This window comes from Mercenaria mercenaria, chromosome 3 (assembly GCF_021730395.1).
Source record: "Mercenaria mercenaria strain notata chromosome 3, MADL_Memer_1, whole genome shotgun sequence".
In the NCBI taxonomy this organism is placed as follows: domain Eukaryota; kingdom Metazoa; phylum Mollusca; class Bivalvia; order Venerida; family Veneridae; genus Mercenaria; species Mercenaria mercenaria.
Window position 1 is genome coordinate 49,967,644 of NC_069363.1, and position 16,410 is coordinate 49,984,053.

Sequence of the window (16,410 nt, forward strand, 5' to 3'; positions counted from 1 at the left end):
AATAATAAGTACCTAAATAAGGTTTATCGTAGAATAACCCTCGTTTGTCGTTCTTATGCGTAGAAATATATCACTCAGGCCTTCGGCCGTCGTGATATATTCATACGCATAAGAACTCCAAACTGGGATTATTCTATGAAAAACCTAATTTTGATACTAATTATTTCTTAATTAAACCGTAACTATCTATTTGTAAGATACTGGATACTTTTAACAATCACAAATTAGCAGGCAATGAACATATATGTATTGCAACAACCCTGTGAGTTTAGAGGTCATAAACCTGTTCGTTCAGAGTATATAAACCTATAGAATTCAAACAATTTTAAAGAAGTTTCAGAATATAACTCCAACTACAGAAATCATAGCTGAAATAAAAACTCTGAAGGTGTGCATTTGACTTTGACCAAAATCGTCTCAAAAATTATCAAAAAATGAAAATCAAAGAAATATAGGCTTAACGTAGTGAAACAATAGCTTATACTTTCATCTGTTAATAAGTAATATCATCCCCTAAATCTCCCTAGAAAAGTATCCAGAAATACATTATTATGGCATTTTCGACCGAAAGTAGCTGAAATACACAACGTGTAAAACAAACATATTTTCCTTCATTTTTCCAATGTTGCAGACCTATTTTTCTCATGTAGAGTGCGTAAAAATAAGGTTAAAGCTTTTGCCATAACAGACATTCATTGAAATCCAACTGAACTCATGTCTACAAAAATTTACAATTTCATCTTTCCACAGAAGATAAATTCCTTATTGTAAGGTAGTTCTGCACGTTCAGATCGAAATTTCTTCTACAATAAAGAATTTGATATAACCCTGATTTATATTTTACCCCGAATCCAGGCTTTATTCTACGTTTTCCGGATAAATAACGTTACGCCGTCACTTCCGGTTTATCAAACGTGCAGAGCTACCTTAAACTTACGAGAAAATATTGTCGTTATAATCACATTATTATAATACGACTTTCCTATAATAATTTGTGTAATTTTATATATTATTTGTCTTATAATAAGGAGCTATTTTCTTGTAAAAATGATATACGTGAAACGTGTAAGTTTCGTACAACTTCGTAATTACAGTATAAGAAGCTTATCTTTTCAAACTGACTCTTTTTGACTTTAAAAAATGTATGTTTTGAGTTTGTCGTTAAAATTGTAATGTCTGTTTTGTAAACACCATATGCATTTAAAATTGCACTTTTGCTATGTTTGAGATTTTCATGAAAATGTCAGGCATAGAAGTAAAAAGTAAAAGAGAAACGTTTGTAAAAATGTAAAACAGACTATGATATATGATAATGAAAGATGTCTTCAAAATTAAACGCTTCCTTCGTTTATCCATGAATACCTTTAGAGTGATGCATTATATATATTTTATTTTGGTTCTTGAAGAAGAAAGATTTTTTTTGTTGGGTTTAACATCGCACCTACACAATTTATAGGTCATATGGCAACTTTCCAGCTGTGATGGTGGAGGAAGACCCCAGGTGCCCCTTCGTGCATTATTTCATCACGAGCGGACACCTGGGTAGAACCACCGTTGTTTCGTAAACCAGCTGGATGGCTTCAACACAAGAAGAATTCGACTGAAGAAGAAAGAAGAAAAATCCATAACCATTTTGCAGAATTCTAAAATAAGCAGTAACGTTTCCCTCCCCAATATATATAACAAAAATTAATTTCAAAAGCAGAAATAAAATTGAATTGAATTCTATTTTCAGATTTTAACACTTATAGAGCAAAAAAACCCCGATTTTACCGTATAATAGCATTTTCTGAGTATGATCATTTCGTAGACTGACTAAAATGCAGCTTTATATTTGAAAAATATATATGTTATGCACAGTAATAAGATACGGATCGTTCTAGAATTGCCCTTCACATTTTTAAAATTTCAATAATGTCCGGCAATTCTAGACTTGTACTCGACAGTTACCTAAATTGTATCTTTCAAAGTTTGGAAGGAACAAAATTTAAGAAGTATTTGACCTTTTCATGCTAATTTGTTCGTTTTTTCCCTTAAAAATACAGACTGGTCGCACATATACCCCTTCCCCACCCCCACCCCAACATATGAACAAAGCGACTGAAAATATGTCTGTCTCTGAGACTGTGGTTCTCCCCAGGTACCCGCCCGCGTGTGCAAATTAGGACATATTTAAGAATTAGCCGATCCATCTGTAAGCATTTATCAATACAGTAGAAATCCTCCGAATGATGAGTACTCGTTTCCATGAATATTTCCGCCCGCGTTGTCATTTTTAATTGTTACAATATCACCGGTATCCAACTGGAGTGGAACTGTCACACTGGTACTGTCGTGCCCGCCGCTTAGTCCATGGGCACAGAAGTTTACAATATGGCGGTCATTTACGGCAAGGTAGAGAAGTATGACAGCATTGTTGTGGCCAAGTACTGTAGAAAAGAACACATACGTCCCGGATTTCGGTGCCACAAACTTTCCACATGTACGGTCATAAGATGAGCCGATATTTGTTACAACAATTTCAAAAATGAGCGTTTGATGTGTGTTCATTGACAACTGGTGTGATTTTGCTTTTGCAAAGAACGTTACTTTATCGTTATTCTGCACCTTCAGATCTACATAAAATAGAAACAATAGCAAAAATGACAAAATCTAGCAAATATATAATGATCGATTAAAGAGAATTACTTTCATAGCTCAAACAAGCATAATAAGTATTTAGAATTGGTATTTAACTGAAACAAATATACATGAGATAACTGTTTAAGGTTTAGCAGTATATCACTATACTACATAAAGAAAGAGCTGTTCTTTATATGAACCTTGACCATTCAAAAACATGTCAATTACGCTACTGAAGAATTTTACTGCCATACGCCTTAGAACCCTGGAAATAACTTCAGGAAGGGGTCACAATTCCGGATAGTTCGAAGTTTTAAAAAATAAACTATAGTCTTAGAAATGTCAAACGTGTAGGTTTTCTGTATGTGCAATAATGTCCGAGACATGAAAATGAAAAGCAAATAAGCTTTTCGTTGATTTAATTTTTTCTATTCTAATTTTTGAAAGATTGCCGTTTGAAACAACTACTACAAAGAAATGAAAACTGATTGTGAAAATGAACTAACAATTGTCGGTAAAAGAATACCATCTTTACCTGTCTAATATTGTCCCTGACTGTTTCGTACTACATGCTAAATAAAATATTCTAAGAAAGCTTTCCCCTTTAAAAGAAGGATGCAATTTGTTAAGAAATAAAAATAATCAATCTTCGAAATTGCTGAAAACGCTATTAAATCAAGTCATGTGGAAAAAACACTGGAATATTATTTGCAAATGCACTAACATGAAGATAAGTAACAGTTCCATGTTTAGATCATAAAGGCGTTTAACAGTCCGGAAATTTGACCCCTTCAATCATTTCTTTTCCGCAATTCAATGCATACAAGATTTAATTGACAATTCCTTTTTCAGAATAATGTATATGTTTTATATGCTGTTCAATTTTCATATGAAGCAATTCTTTGTCACAGTCACCTAAACGTTCATGTTTATAAAGTACGTAAGTCATTGAAAACAAACATACAAGTTACCTTTTACGTCTTTCTCTAAAAGTTCATCTTTTTCAGTCGCTGTCTCCAAATTTCTCTCTATCTCCTCCATTCTAATTTCCATCCTTACCATTTTCTCTAACAACTTCTCCTCATAGTGAAATCGTGAACAGTGTGGCTCACAAGTCGTAGAAGCCAGTTTCCATAGCATAAAAATTTGTATAAATAAATGCAATTTCATGTTTCGTCTGAAGAAACTCTGCTTGCCACTGTTAAAATAGTAAACGAATTTAATTTACACCAAAATATTCAAACACGAAAACATTTATAATTTGAGTGATACTTTCTGTGTCGTTAAAAAGTGAAATTGTTGATATAACACATGACCTGCTGGCAAACACTCATTTATAGCTGTCAGTGTCATAGTTTTGTACATTCATGTTTGTATTTATAAACAAACTGTTGTTTGCTTTCTGTCTATTTTGCCAGTTAAAAAATGTTGATACGTGTTGTTTACTTTAATCGAAACTGATCTGGCCCAAAAGTACAATTAATTTCCCATAGGGTTACATACAAATATATCAATGCAAGGCTTTGACACAATGTTCTGAAGACAAATGCAAATACCTTCTCTTCAGAAATCTATCCGAGAGAAACACAAAAATTACTTTTAAGTGACCTGCTGACCTGCTACTTTTCTCCTCACATCTGTCAGAATGAATAGTGTATTGCATTTTTACAAAGTGAAGCGGTTCAGCCTACTTTTTGTACAAATCCGCAGACAGTCATTTGCCAAAAAAAAACATGATTTTCCAGCAATGTTTTACCACTTCCTCTTCATTTACATCAGATCTATAAAATTTGACTACTTTCAGAAGCTCAGGATATCTATTTACAGTCAAATCCATCATGAAATGAGGGACCTCTTTTCTCTCGGATACACTTCCTTTAGTTGGGTAACGAAGGGCAGGTAACTGTACCTTATTACCATCTTATGGCGACTATTTCGCATTTATGGTGAAGCAAGATCCAAGGTGATCGTCCGGATATTATTTGAACCACGGGCAACACCTTCGTAGAATCGCAGAATTTCCACAAACCAACTTTATACCGACGTGTACTTAATGGAAGGAGAAATGATGTTTCTTTCTTAATGAATAAACTCCGTGTCTCTTGAAAGTATATATTTTTTATCAAAGTTCGGAACTTCTATTACAGAAGAAACCGATCATCACATTAATCTGCATTACCAAACTCAAGTATTATAAAAAAATAATCTTTTCCATTTTCTAAAAAGAATACAAATTTTGGTTATAACTTGGACGCTTGAAGGCTAAGTGCAAATTATCATGATTACTGAACTTCAATGGCGTATCATAATGGTAAATATTTAAATGTAATGTATTGTCGTGATGTACATGCACCTCCCTTTCTGCTTTGGAAAACATGTAAAATACTTTATATTGGGTTACCAGTCGCAAATATCGATCGTTCCGATTAATAGAAAATTCATATAATCATAAAACAAAATGTTTCAAATATACTGATTGTCAGGTATATTCCTATTTACCATGTTTAACTCAGTCTACATGAAATAAATTTCTACATTTTAGAGCATGATGGATGTTATATAAAGCGTTTTGCCTAGCAAATATATTACATTTATTTCTAAGATAAAGTATCAAGTCATCGTAGCAAACCTACTAATTTTTATTCATAGTTGTTCTCTAAAAGACAACAGAAATCGTTTATACTTTCTGTAATTCATACAACGGTCAAATATAAAGTAAACATTACAATAACAGATTTTCTTTCGCTTGCTTTAATACTTTTGTAAAATAAACTGCATCATGTGAATTTCATAAAAATACCTTTAACAGATGAGGCGAAAATAATAGCTCATAATGTGTCAAAATGAGCACAAGGCACATTTGTTTTTCATGAGTACAATTTATAAATTTTCTAAAACTGAATAAAACTGTTCAAGAGATTACCTTTGACCCTACACATTTTGAAAACAGAGCATGTTGTTCTATTTACCCATACACATAATGCTACAGTGTTGCGGTTTGAGGAGTGTCCTTTGTATCATTGGAATGCGTCTTTTCCTATTCAATATTAATCTTTGGGGATTTTTTTTTTTACCTTTTGAGCAAAGAATGATCTTAAAATAAATGTGCAAAACTGATCAGTGTCTATGCGTGTACGAACTTAAAATAACTTTGTACAAATCGTCAGTTTAAGATGATGAAGCGCTACCTAGTAAGAACTTTTTATTATATAATACCGAAATCACTTGTCCATTGCTATATTTACAGTTCAGTACGTCGTTATAATCAGTCCCCAGTTTCACAAAGATACTTAAGTTTTTTTTTTTAATTAAGTACACTAATTTGCTTAAGCTTTTACTTTTCTTAAGGTTTAGGAGTATATCACCAAAACACAGAAATATTCTATAAACGATCAACATCGTTACCAATCTTTTAACTGACCATTACATGGTCTGCCGTACTGTCCCGTACTTAAAATATTCTGAAAAAGTTGTCCCCCTTTGAAAATGAATGCCATTTGTAAAAATATAAAAGTAAACAATTGCTGAAAACTGTGTTCCACCTAGTTATGTGAAATTTCAACACTCGCACACTATTTCAAATGCATCAAAACGAACATGTGTAACAGTTCCTTGAAAATGGTGAGTTTTAAAGGCGTTTGACTGTCCGGAAGTGGGGCCCCTTTAGGCAGACATTTTCCGGATTTCAATGTTTAAATCAGTATACTGACACTTGTTTTGTAGAGTAATATATACGCTACCATTACAAAAACTACGAAACATGTGTCAGTATACTGATATAATCATTGAATTCCGGAAAAGGACTGCCTAAAGGGGTCCATCTTCCGGACAGTCAAACGCCTTTAAAAACTCACCATTTTCAAAGAACGGTTACACAAGTTTGTTTTGATGCATTTGCAATAGCGTGCGAGTGTTGAAATTTCACATAACTAGGTGGAACACAGTTTTCAGCAATTGTTTATTTTTATTTCTTTACAAATGACATTCATTTTCAAAGGGGGACAACTTTTTCAGAATATTTTAAGTACGGGACAGTACGGCAGAACATGTAATGGTCAGTTAAAATATTGGTAACGATGCTGTTCGTTTATCAAAAAAATCTGTGTTTTGGTGGTATACTCCTAAACCTTAAGCAAATTAACGTACATAAGTCAATTAATAAACTTGAGTATTTTAGCGAAATTGGGACCAGTTCCTCACCAATTAATTATCGGCATTGTCTACCGATAATTAACAAATTTTGTCTTTGTTTTCAAAGGTGGTAAGCATAGAACACCTGTCTTTTCTATTGTTCCATTTATTGTTCATACTAATGAAGTATTTGTGGTTGCACAAGAGGGCATTATTATTAGTATATCATTGGTGAGACAATTAGTGTCCTTCTACCTGGTTCATAATAAACATTTACATTTTAGTTGTCGTCAGAACAAACTAAGACAAAGAAATTACGTTGCGATTCTCATTTTATGCATGAAACTGAACATGACTGTACTAAAACGTTCTTTTCCTGACTTTAGGCACTATGCACGACACAGTCGAGACTGAAGTGAGTTCTAATTCTCGTATGGACAGGAAATTATTGCGACTGTGCTTAAAATGACAATGAATGTTGAACAAATGGAAAAAGAGATAAAGAAAACACAGGAAGATATTGTAAAGGTGCTTGAAGATCAGAGAGAGAAAATGGAAGAGTTTGCGAGCTTTTCTTGGCGTCGAAATGGAGAAAAAGACGGCAGAATTTGTCAGAAATACGGAAGACAGAACGACAGAAATGAGCAAATTCATAGAAAGTAAATATGAAAAAGGTAAATTGCTGACGGTCTTTATTATTTTAGCTGGTGGTACTGTAATGTCAGTAATAACTGCTTGTGTAAATTAGGTCATGCATTTTTCTTTAGATAGACTTTCTGTAACAAATATGGTCACGAGATTGTGTTAAGTTTGTACGTTTAATATCAGTGTGCACTAGAACGGATAGCTCAGTGGTTTGCACACTGGCCTTCCAATCCTGAGGTCGGGGGTTCGATCCCCGGCAGCTACACGGGAATTTTCAGAAACGCTTTTCAGTGTTTCCCACCCAACTAGAGGTGTACTGGTCAGGAACCCAGGCAATCCTTGCGTGTATCAGTGCTATACACTGAGCACGTTAAAGAACCAAGCTGTCTATTCGAAACGAGCTAGGCTAAGTTAGCCGGACACGCCTGTATCTGATTTCTGATCTCTCTGTCGTGGGGGCTTTGTCTCACTCTGTCCCTCTGGTCAGATCGCTCTGTGTCTGTACTAGTAGAGGATGAATTATGCGCCCTGTGTGGCTGCATTTGAACTATGTAAAGCACCTTTGAACGTGAAATCGATCATGAAAAGGGCGCTATATAAATCTGGTATAATAATAATAATAATAATAAGGCTTAATACAGACAGAGACTTGATATTCATGATAAAACTCATTAAACCATTTACAGTGTCATTGAAAACTGATCATTGTCTCAAATAATATCAGAAGCTAACATTACCGAAAAGTCCAGGTCTATGGTGGTATTGGTCCGAGAGCTCACGGACTTTTATTGCAACAATTGAGGCCAAAAGAAGTTTATACATTTTTGGAAACACTATTTCATATCCTCCATGAAAACCCATTTCTTAAGTGTCAAAGCCGTGCCTATCTATATTTTGTTCACTTATGTTTGTGATATGGGAGGTTAAACTCACTTGTAAAAATTTAGGGGGTAGGGTAAAGTTTAAGTTTACCAATTTTTTCACTGTTTAATTACAGTAGCTATTTGATTGTCAGTAAATGTATATATGCCAACCAATGTCAGCAAAAAGAAATTCATCAAAAAGGAATGAAGGGCAAACTTGATATTTAAGGTCAAAGGTCAAATTTATGTACAAATCACAAAAATTGGCATATTTGAAATTTATTTTTATTCTTAAAAATTAGTTTGTTATCATAAGTCACTCAGTTTTACTTATGAAATGTGTTTATATCAGCCAAAGTCAGAAATCCAAATCTTGTTGCAAAACGTCAAAGTCAACTCTGATAATTGATGGTCAAAGTTCATTTTCATGCAAAAATGTGAAAAATGTTACCTTTACTTTTTTAATCTGTTTAATATGTATTCGCATTATAAGTCACCGAAGTTAATTTGATTAAATGTCTGCATGTCAGGCAAAGTCAGCAATGCAGATGTAACCTCAAAACTGCCAAGGGTAAAGCTTATATCAAAGGTCAAAGGTCAAATTTGAGTGAAAACTTGCAAGAATAGCTTCCTGTTTGAAATATAAATGCTATTCCTAATCATTATTAGTAATTGCTCGTGATTTATTTTAATGTATGTATGTCCCACAATGTCAGTAATAAAGATATCATTTGAAATCAGAAAAGTTCAAATGTGATATAAAATGTCAAAGGTCATTTTCATTTAAAAGCAAGAAAAAAATGGCTCTTTAACTTTCTTCTTGTTGATAATATTTTGTAGATATTGGTTAACGATATCAGTTCATTTAATGTATAAATTTTATTTAATGTATAAATTTTAGGCGATGTCTAGCATGCACATACAATTTCAAAACATTCAAGGTCAACCATAATATCAAAGGTCAAAGGTCAAAGAAGTGAGTAAAATGTTGCAAAGATATCACCTATTTGTAATAATTTTTATTGTTTAAAAGTATTTGTTTCGTCATTTAGTAACTGATCGTTGTTCATTTTACTGTATATATGTCAGACGATGTCATAGAAGAGAAAATAAGTCAAGGTCAAACCTGGTATTGGAGGCCAGGGGTCACTTTTGTATAAAAAAATCACAACCTTTACATACTTACTCATTACTTTAATCAAAAATAGCTTGTTGTTATAATTCAAGTCGCCATATGACGCCATGTGTCGGTGCGACGTTAAACCCAACAAAATAAATAAATATAATTCACTGTTAGCAATTTACTTTAATGTATACATGTCAAGCAAGGTTAGCAATGTAGGTCTAATACTTATAAGTAAAAGGCAAACCTATTATCAAAGGTCAAAGGTCAAATTTGTGTAAGAATTCGCAAAATAACAAGAATTTTGCAATGATTTTTGGTTGCGGGTTTATCCCGCTACCGAAGTTAAAGTGTATTTCTGACTATCATAGCATCTTTATTTTATTCAGAAATCAAATCCAAAAGATGTTCATGTGCTACACAAAATAGTCCCATTCATGCACAGTGCGGATGAATTATCAATGAACAAGCAATTCTTATTCAACCTGTATCCACTCACACTAACCATTTAGATTATATAAGATCTATCAATGATAAGGTATTCCAGCCCATGGTTACATCACAAGCTGGGTCAGGCAGCGTTCATCTTAGATATGATGCACATTAAATTTGTATTTGTTTCTCATTCATGTATATTCATAGACTGGCATTTTAAACAGAAAATAAATCTACCAAAAACCCGCAACCATGAGACATTTCAAGGCTTCGATTCTTTATTGTGTAGGTTATTTCTGTCACTATTAGTAAAACTGATCAGTATTCATTTTCAAATATATACAACTGACAATATCACTGTTGAAATAATAATGAAAAGTAAGTCAAGGTCAAACCTGACATTAAAGGTCAAAGGTCATTTCATGTAAAAATTCAAAATACAGCATTTTTAATTTCTTCTTCGTTACAAATTATATTGTCATTTTGTTCATTGAAAGCAATTTTGTCTTATGTTTATTTGTAAATCAATGTCAGCAATGCAGATCTAATTTCAAAAACAGTGACTGTTAAAGCTTATATCAAAGGTAAAAGGTGAAATTTGCGTGAAAGATCGCAAAAAGTAGCATTTTTGCAATACTTTCATTGTTTAAAAGTATTTTGTCATTATTAATATTAATATTTTATGGTTATTCCTTGAAGTCTCATACATGTATATACATTATCTATATATGGGTAAATGTCTACAATGGAGATATCATAAGACATGGGTCTAGATCAGTCCTGAAGTTAAAGTTTAAAATTCATTTTCGGGTAATAAATACAAAAGATAGCATTGTTATTTTATTTCTTTGTTCAAACATATCTTGTTATAGCTTGATGTTAATTCATTTTAAAGTTAGCCTTTACTTCCTTACTGCCTTCCATCTTCTTATGGCCGTTTTATATCTTATGATTAGATGCGGCAATGAACTGCATCGTATTCTGCAGGTCGCTGATATCTCTTCACGGCTTGGTCTCAAATGGGATGTCTGTTGGCCAAACTTTCTGGCGTGCTTCTTCCAGATAGGAACAACTCTGCAGAATGTGAAACGGTGTTTGTTCCTCTGATCCGCACTGACATTTAGCTTTCTCTAATTGGCTGTTTAGCTTGTGTAGACAGTAATGATTTGGCGGGTAACCTCCATTTATGTTCTTCAAGTCTGACGCAAAGCTGTTCTTCCACAGAGTCTGAGCTTCTCTGTATGAAGTTTGAGGTTTGGGGTGTATTTATCTGGTTGCTTTCTTTGCAAGATTGTGCTCAGCTTCATTTCCAGCTATAACCATATGTGCAGCAATCTATCGAAATGCTACATTGTTGTTCTCAGGCAGGAGACTGATGTTTTTCAACAGCTGTCTGATTAAGTTGTCTGATGGATCTGCTGAGAGAGCCTGAAGAGCTGACTTGGGGTCTGTTAGGAATATATTGTCCCTTTTCTCCTCGCTCATACTGTTCCAGTGTCGCTGATGTGAGGGCTTGCATCTGGATCTGTTGTTGGAGGATCTCTTGCCGACTGAATGAAAGAGTTTGAAGGAGGAGGAGCTGTCTGAAAATTTGATGTAGGCACCACCCCAAGCTTTCTGAACTGCTTTTTTCACTGATCCATTGGTATATTCTTGGATGCAGGAGTGTGCTGGATAGCGGTTATTGATCATTTCTAGCGTAAGAGATTGTTGGTTAGCCTGATTTTGCTTTCCCTTTTCTTCTACTCCTGGCACCTCAAATGTAATCTTGGGAGCACATTGTCTGGGAAACCATTCATTGGGCTCGAGCGGCTCTGCCTCTGTGTCCAGTGCTGCTGCTGCTTTCTATTTTTGCAGTCTTATCAGTTTGTTCTTGGTTCTGCTCTCGAATTTTGAGTGGAGTGGGTGGGATGGTAGTTTCTTTGCCTTTTATGCACGGTCAAAATCTTTGTACTCTCGTCTTGTCTCTAATTGTTCAGGGTTGGCTGTCTTTTCGATTCATTTTATTTGAGTTGTTTTCATTGCCCCTCAGACCTGAAATTTAACATTGTCCAGTTTATCTTTACTGGTTTTGGAAGCAGGTACCAATGAGGTTGATGCGTACTATGCTATGTATCGTACGTTGCCTGTGTAGACTTGCAGAGGAACTTTGCATTCACTCCCCAACCTGTTCAAGCCAGTTTTTTTTCATAGTGGCGAGTTTTTTAAGGCCCTCTTCTTTGATCTTTAATGTCAGATTTGACCTTGACTAATTTTTCATTATTATTTCAAGAATGATATCATCTGTTATAAATACATTAAAATGAATAATAATTAGTTAATAGTTTTTAAATACCCTAAAAAATAATGAAAAATCGTTGCAAAAATACTGTTTTATTTTTTTTTGGCTAATTTTCACGCGAATTTGACCTTTGACCTTTGGGAATACGTTTTGCTTTGCCTTATTTGAATAAGACCTACATTCCTGACCTTGCTTTACATGTATACATTAAAATAAATTGCAACAGAAAATTCTAACAAGAGATATTATTTTTGAACAAAGTAATGAGTAAGTATGCTACAAATTGATCTTTTACATAAAAATGACCCCTGACCTTTAATACCAGGTTCGACCTTGACTTATTTTCTCTTCCATGACATCGTCTGACATATATACAGTAAAATGAAAAACGATCAGTTACTAAAATGACAAAACAAATACTTTTAAACCATAAAAAAATGTTACAAACATGTGATATTATTGCAACATTTTATTCACTTTTTTGACCTTTGACCTTTGAAATTATGGTTGACCTTGAATGTTTTGAAATTGTATGTGGATACTAGACATCGCCCAACATTTATACATTAAATGAACTGATATCGTTGACTAATATCGACAAAATATTATCAACAAGAAGAAAAGTTAAAGAGCCATTTTTTTCTTCCTTTTACATGAAAATGACCTTTGACCCTTTATATCACATTTGAACTTTTCTAATTTCAGATCATATATTTATTACTGACATTGTGGGACACATATACATTAAAATAAATCACGAGCAATTACTAATAATGATTAGGAATAGCATTTATATTTCAAACAGGAAGCTATTCATGCAAAGTTTCACTCAAATTTGACCTTTGACCTTTGATATAAGCTTTACCCTTGGCAGTTTTGGGGTTACATCTGCATTGCTGACTTTGCCTGACATGAGACATTTAATCAAATTAACTTCGGTGACTTATAATGCGAATACATATTAAACAGATTAAAAAGTAAAGGTAACATTTTTCACATTTTTGCATGAAAATGAACTTTGACCTTCAATTATCAGGGTTGACTTTGACGTTTTGCAACAAGATTTGCATTTCTGACTTTGGCTGATATAAACACATTACATAAGTAAAACTGAGTGACTTATGATAACAAACTAATTTTTAAGAATAAAAGTAAATTTCAAATATGCTAATTTTTGTGATTTGTACATAAATTTGACCTTTGACCTTAAATATCAAGTTTGCCCTTCATTCCTTTTTGATGAATTTCTTTTTGCTGACATTGGTTGACATATATACATTTACTGACAATCAACTAGCTACTGTAATTAAACAGTGAAAAAATTGGTAAACTTAAACTTTACCCTACCCCCTAAATTTTTACAAGTGAGTTTAACCTCCCATATCACAAACATAAGTGAACAAAATATAGATAGGCACGGCTTTGACACTTAAGAAATGGGTTTTCATGGAGGATATGAAATAGTGTTTCCAAAAATGTATAAACTTCTTTTGGCCTCAATTGTTGCAATAAAAGTCCGTGAGCTCTCGGACCATATTGTCCGCAAAGGCAATCAAAAGCCAGGTCTTAAAAACAGCAAATCAAAAAATCAAAATATAATTTTCGATACCGTAGTTACTAACATTGGCAACGCTTTTAATAAAACTTCCGGTGAATTCATGGCACCTGTCTCTGGGACTTACAACATCTTCTCTAGCATTCGTTCGTGGAATGGAGATGAGTTTTGGGCTTTCATTGCAGTTAATGGCATTAGGGAAGTAAATCTGGGCGAGAGAAGTACTAGTAGACGACATGGAATGGCGAGCCAAGCTGTCATTATAAAATTGAATGCCGGTTATATAGTAGTTCTGGCTTCCAAAACTCTCAATTCCGCTTTTTCATATTTTCTTTTCTTTTTCATAGATGCGGCTTTAGAGTTTTGGACCAGGCCTACTATGAAACCATACCAAAATTGTCGTCCAACTTTTCATCGTAAACGTGGTCAAACTGAAATTCTGAACGAAACGTATGGCTATCTTGATAAAGTAATTTCTTCTACATCAGTTAACACCATTTACCAAATTCTGCAAGCAGCTCTAACAATAAAATCGTCGATTTTTATAAGTCACTTTCAGATCTGTATCATTTCGGCGGCCATTGTTGAAGAGCTACAGCGAGATTCTCGCATGACGTCACCGCGCGAACCGCTAAAAATATACATTTACAGCACCTTGTAAACAAAAAATAAATGATACATACCAGTTTTCTTTAGGATTTATCTATAAAATAATAATTCAAATCAATTAATAAAAAATACCCTTTTCCCAACTTTTTGGTCACCGGGACGCTGATGCAACTTCAAACAAGAAGCGGCACATGTTAGTGCTCTCTGAGCATTCTCGTATTTCAAATGAGCAAGATGACGGCGTAAAGTATCACGTTTCAAGCCAGTTCGAAATTTTCACGTATTTCTGCCTTCAATTATGGGTTTTGATGCGTATAATATGGCACAATGGTAGATTTTACTATACATTAACTACGGTGGCAAACCCACGGGACTTTAAAGCTAAGGTTGCGAGTAAAATCAGACAAAAACTGGCTCGATTCAGGTAACATTTGTTATCGTTTACTTTCTTAATACTCCATGGATTTTCACAAAACAAAGACGAACGCCTATTCCATACAAAGATACGCCCTCGACAGCCGGAAATATCCAGGGAAATGCTGCTATTTATTCAAACATTAAAAACTGACTTTCTGAGTTAAAGATGCCGTGGTAGGGTTGGGGGTATTTTCAGGAAAAAATGTGTAAATATGCCATCTGTTGCAACTATGCAAGTTGAAAAGCACATAATTTCAGTATTATATGTCAGTTATGGCGAGTAGGAAAATATGAAAGTAAAGACTAGACTCGTTCCTGGAAAAACACAACTTTGGTATGGTTCAGAGCAATTTCAGATTGCTATGGCCGAGAGCAATCCGAACTTCTGTCGTGAAATCAGACGTTTTTGTCATTGAAACTGTCATTCGAATAGCGTTTGTCACTAATTTAACTCATGTCAGCATATTTCATGACCGTACGGAGTCTCAGTGCAAAGTCAAAGTTGGTCTGACATTCGTAATTATGTTCTCGTACAACTGATCCAAACTCCAAAGTATATTTGTGCTATTCAAATAATAAGTTCTTCTTTCTCATTTCAGTCTACCGTATATTCAGTTCAACATTACCATCATCAAACGAGCTGCTAGCAGAGGAACTCAAATTCAAGGTAAACATTTATTACTAGTTAAACTAAATATTTCAAACTTAACGAGGCATCAGCATGCTGACTCTCATTCATATTTCAATGTTTTTTTATGTTCACTTCTGAAAGAGAGAAGAAATACATACACTGAATGAATTCTCTATGTTCTCGTAAAACTGATCTAAAGTCACGTGGGTTTGCCACCGTGATAACGTATTAAAAAGTGCTGCTGCCGATTTCTTTTAATATGTACAAACACGATCGTGTCAGATTTCTGGCACGATTATTGGTATGATTTCCCTACGGAGTACTCTTCAGCGCTCCTGTCCAAATGTAGCATATAAACCGGATGAGCTGAAGTATCTTAAGCTAGTGATATAGTCGCAGTGAAGAACTACCATAGCGGTGAAAGGGCATTTGGCAATGTTATTTGGTTATTTTAAACGAAAAGGAAACCCGTTATATTTTTACACCTTACGGAATGTGATTTTTCAGCACGTAAAGCTTGCCATTTTAAGAAAAAACCGCATGTTTTAAAATTCAAAGGGACGCGTCAAATGTTTACAGATTAGTATAAAATTTCTTTCATTACCTGATGGCTGCAAAAGGAAGTAAATAATAAACCCACTCTAGTAATCGGTACAGTATATAGGAAGACTTCGCAACAGAAATTTCACACAAAACAGAAAGAAGTAAGCTGTACTCGTAACTTGTATCTTACACATAATATTATCATGAAAAATAGTTGATATTTGATAATAATGCTTTTAAGTTTTATGGAAATTGATGTCCATTTTGGAGGCATGCAGAAAAACATAACAAATATAAATGCTATTTGTAAAATATAAACATTTCTATTTAAAATAAACTTGCAAAATATCGCGTGTGTTGCCAAAAGAATAGCAAAATAAAAATCTAAAGATAACCAAACGTTTCACAATAAAGTCATCATGTTTAGAAAAGGATACTATCTCTTGTTTTTGTTTTAGTTGTATGTAAATATCCATTTATCTTTATGTAAAACAAAGATGGAATTTAGAAAACATTTTGTGAAAATACTTTGTCAAATTTCAATGGTAGAGGTCA

At 33.9% G+C, this 16,410-nt stretch overlaps 1 protein-coding gene across 1 annotated transcript; it reads right to left on the minus strand.

The window, feature by feature from the left end:
- Positions 1 to 1,708: 1,708 nt before the first annotated feature.
- Positions 1,709 to 3,913, minus strand: LOC123523518 (complement C1q-like protein 4). The gene is made up of 2 exons (XM_045301185.2): positions 3,594 to 3,913; positions 1,709 to 2,615 (listed from the first exon to the last, which is right to left on the minus strand). The coding sequence occupies exons 1-2, from the start codon at positions 3,790 to 3,792 to the stop codon at positions 2,206 to 2,208; spliced, it is 609 nt and encodes a 202-aa protein (XP_045157120.2). The 5' UTR covers positions 3,793 to 3,913; the 3' UTR covers positions 1,709 to 2,205.
- Between the last annotated feature and the right edge of the window lie 12,497 nt (positions 3,914 to 16,410).

Excerpts from the sequence above, each read along its gene's own strand:
- LOC123523518 (XM_045301185.2), bottom strand. The coding sequence starts at position 3,792 with ATGAAATTGCATTTATTTATACAAATTTTTATGCTATGGAAACTGGCT. Across the intron at positions 2,616-3,593 it reads TTTAGAGAAAGACGTAAAAG|ATCTGAAGGTGCAGAATAAC; the intron begins GTAACTTGTATG and ends TATTTTATGTAG.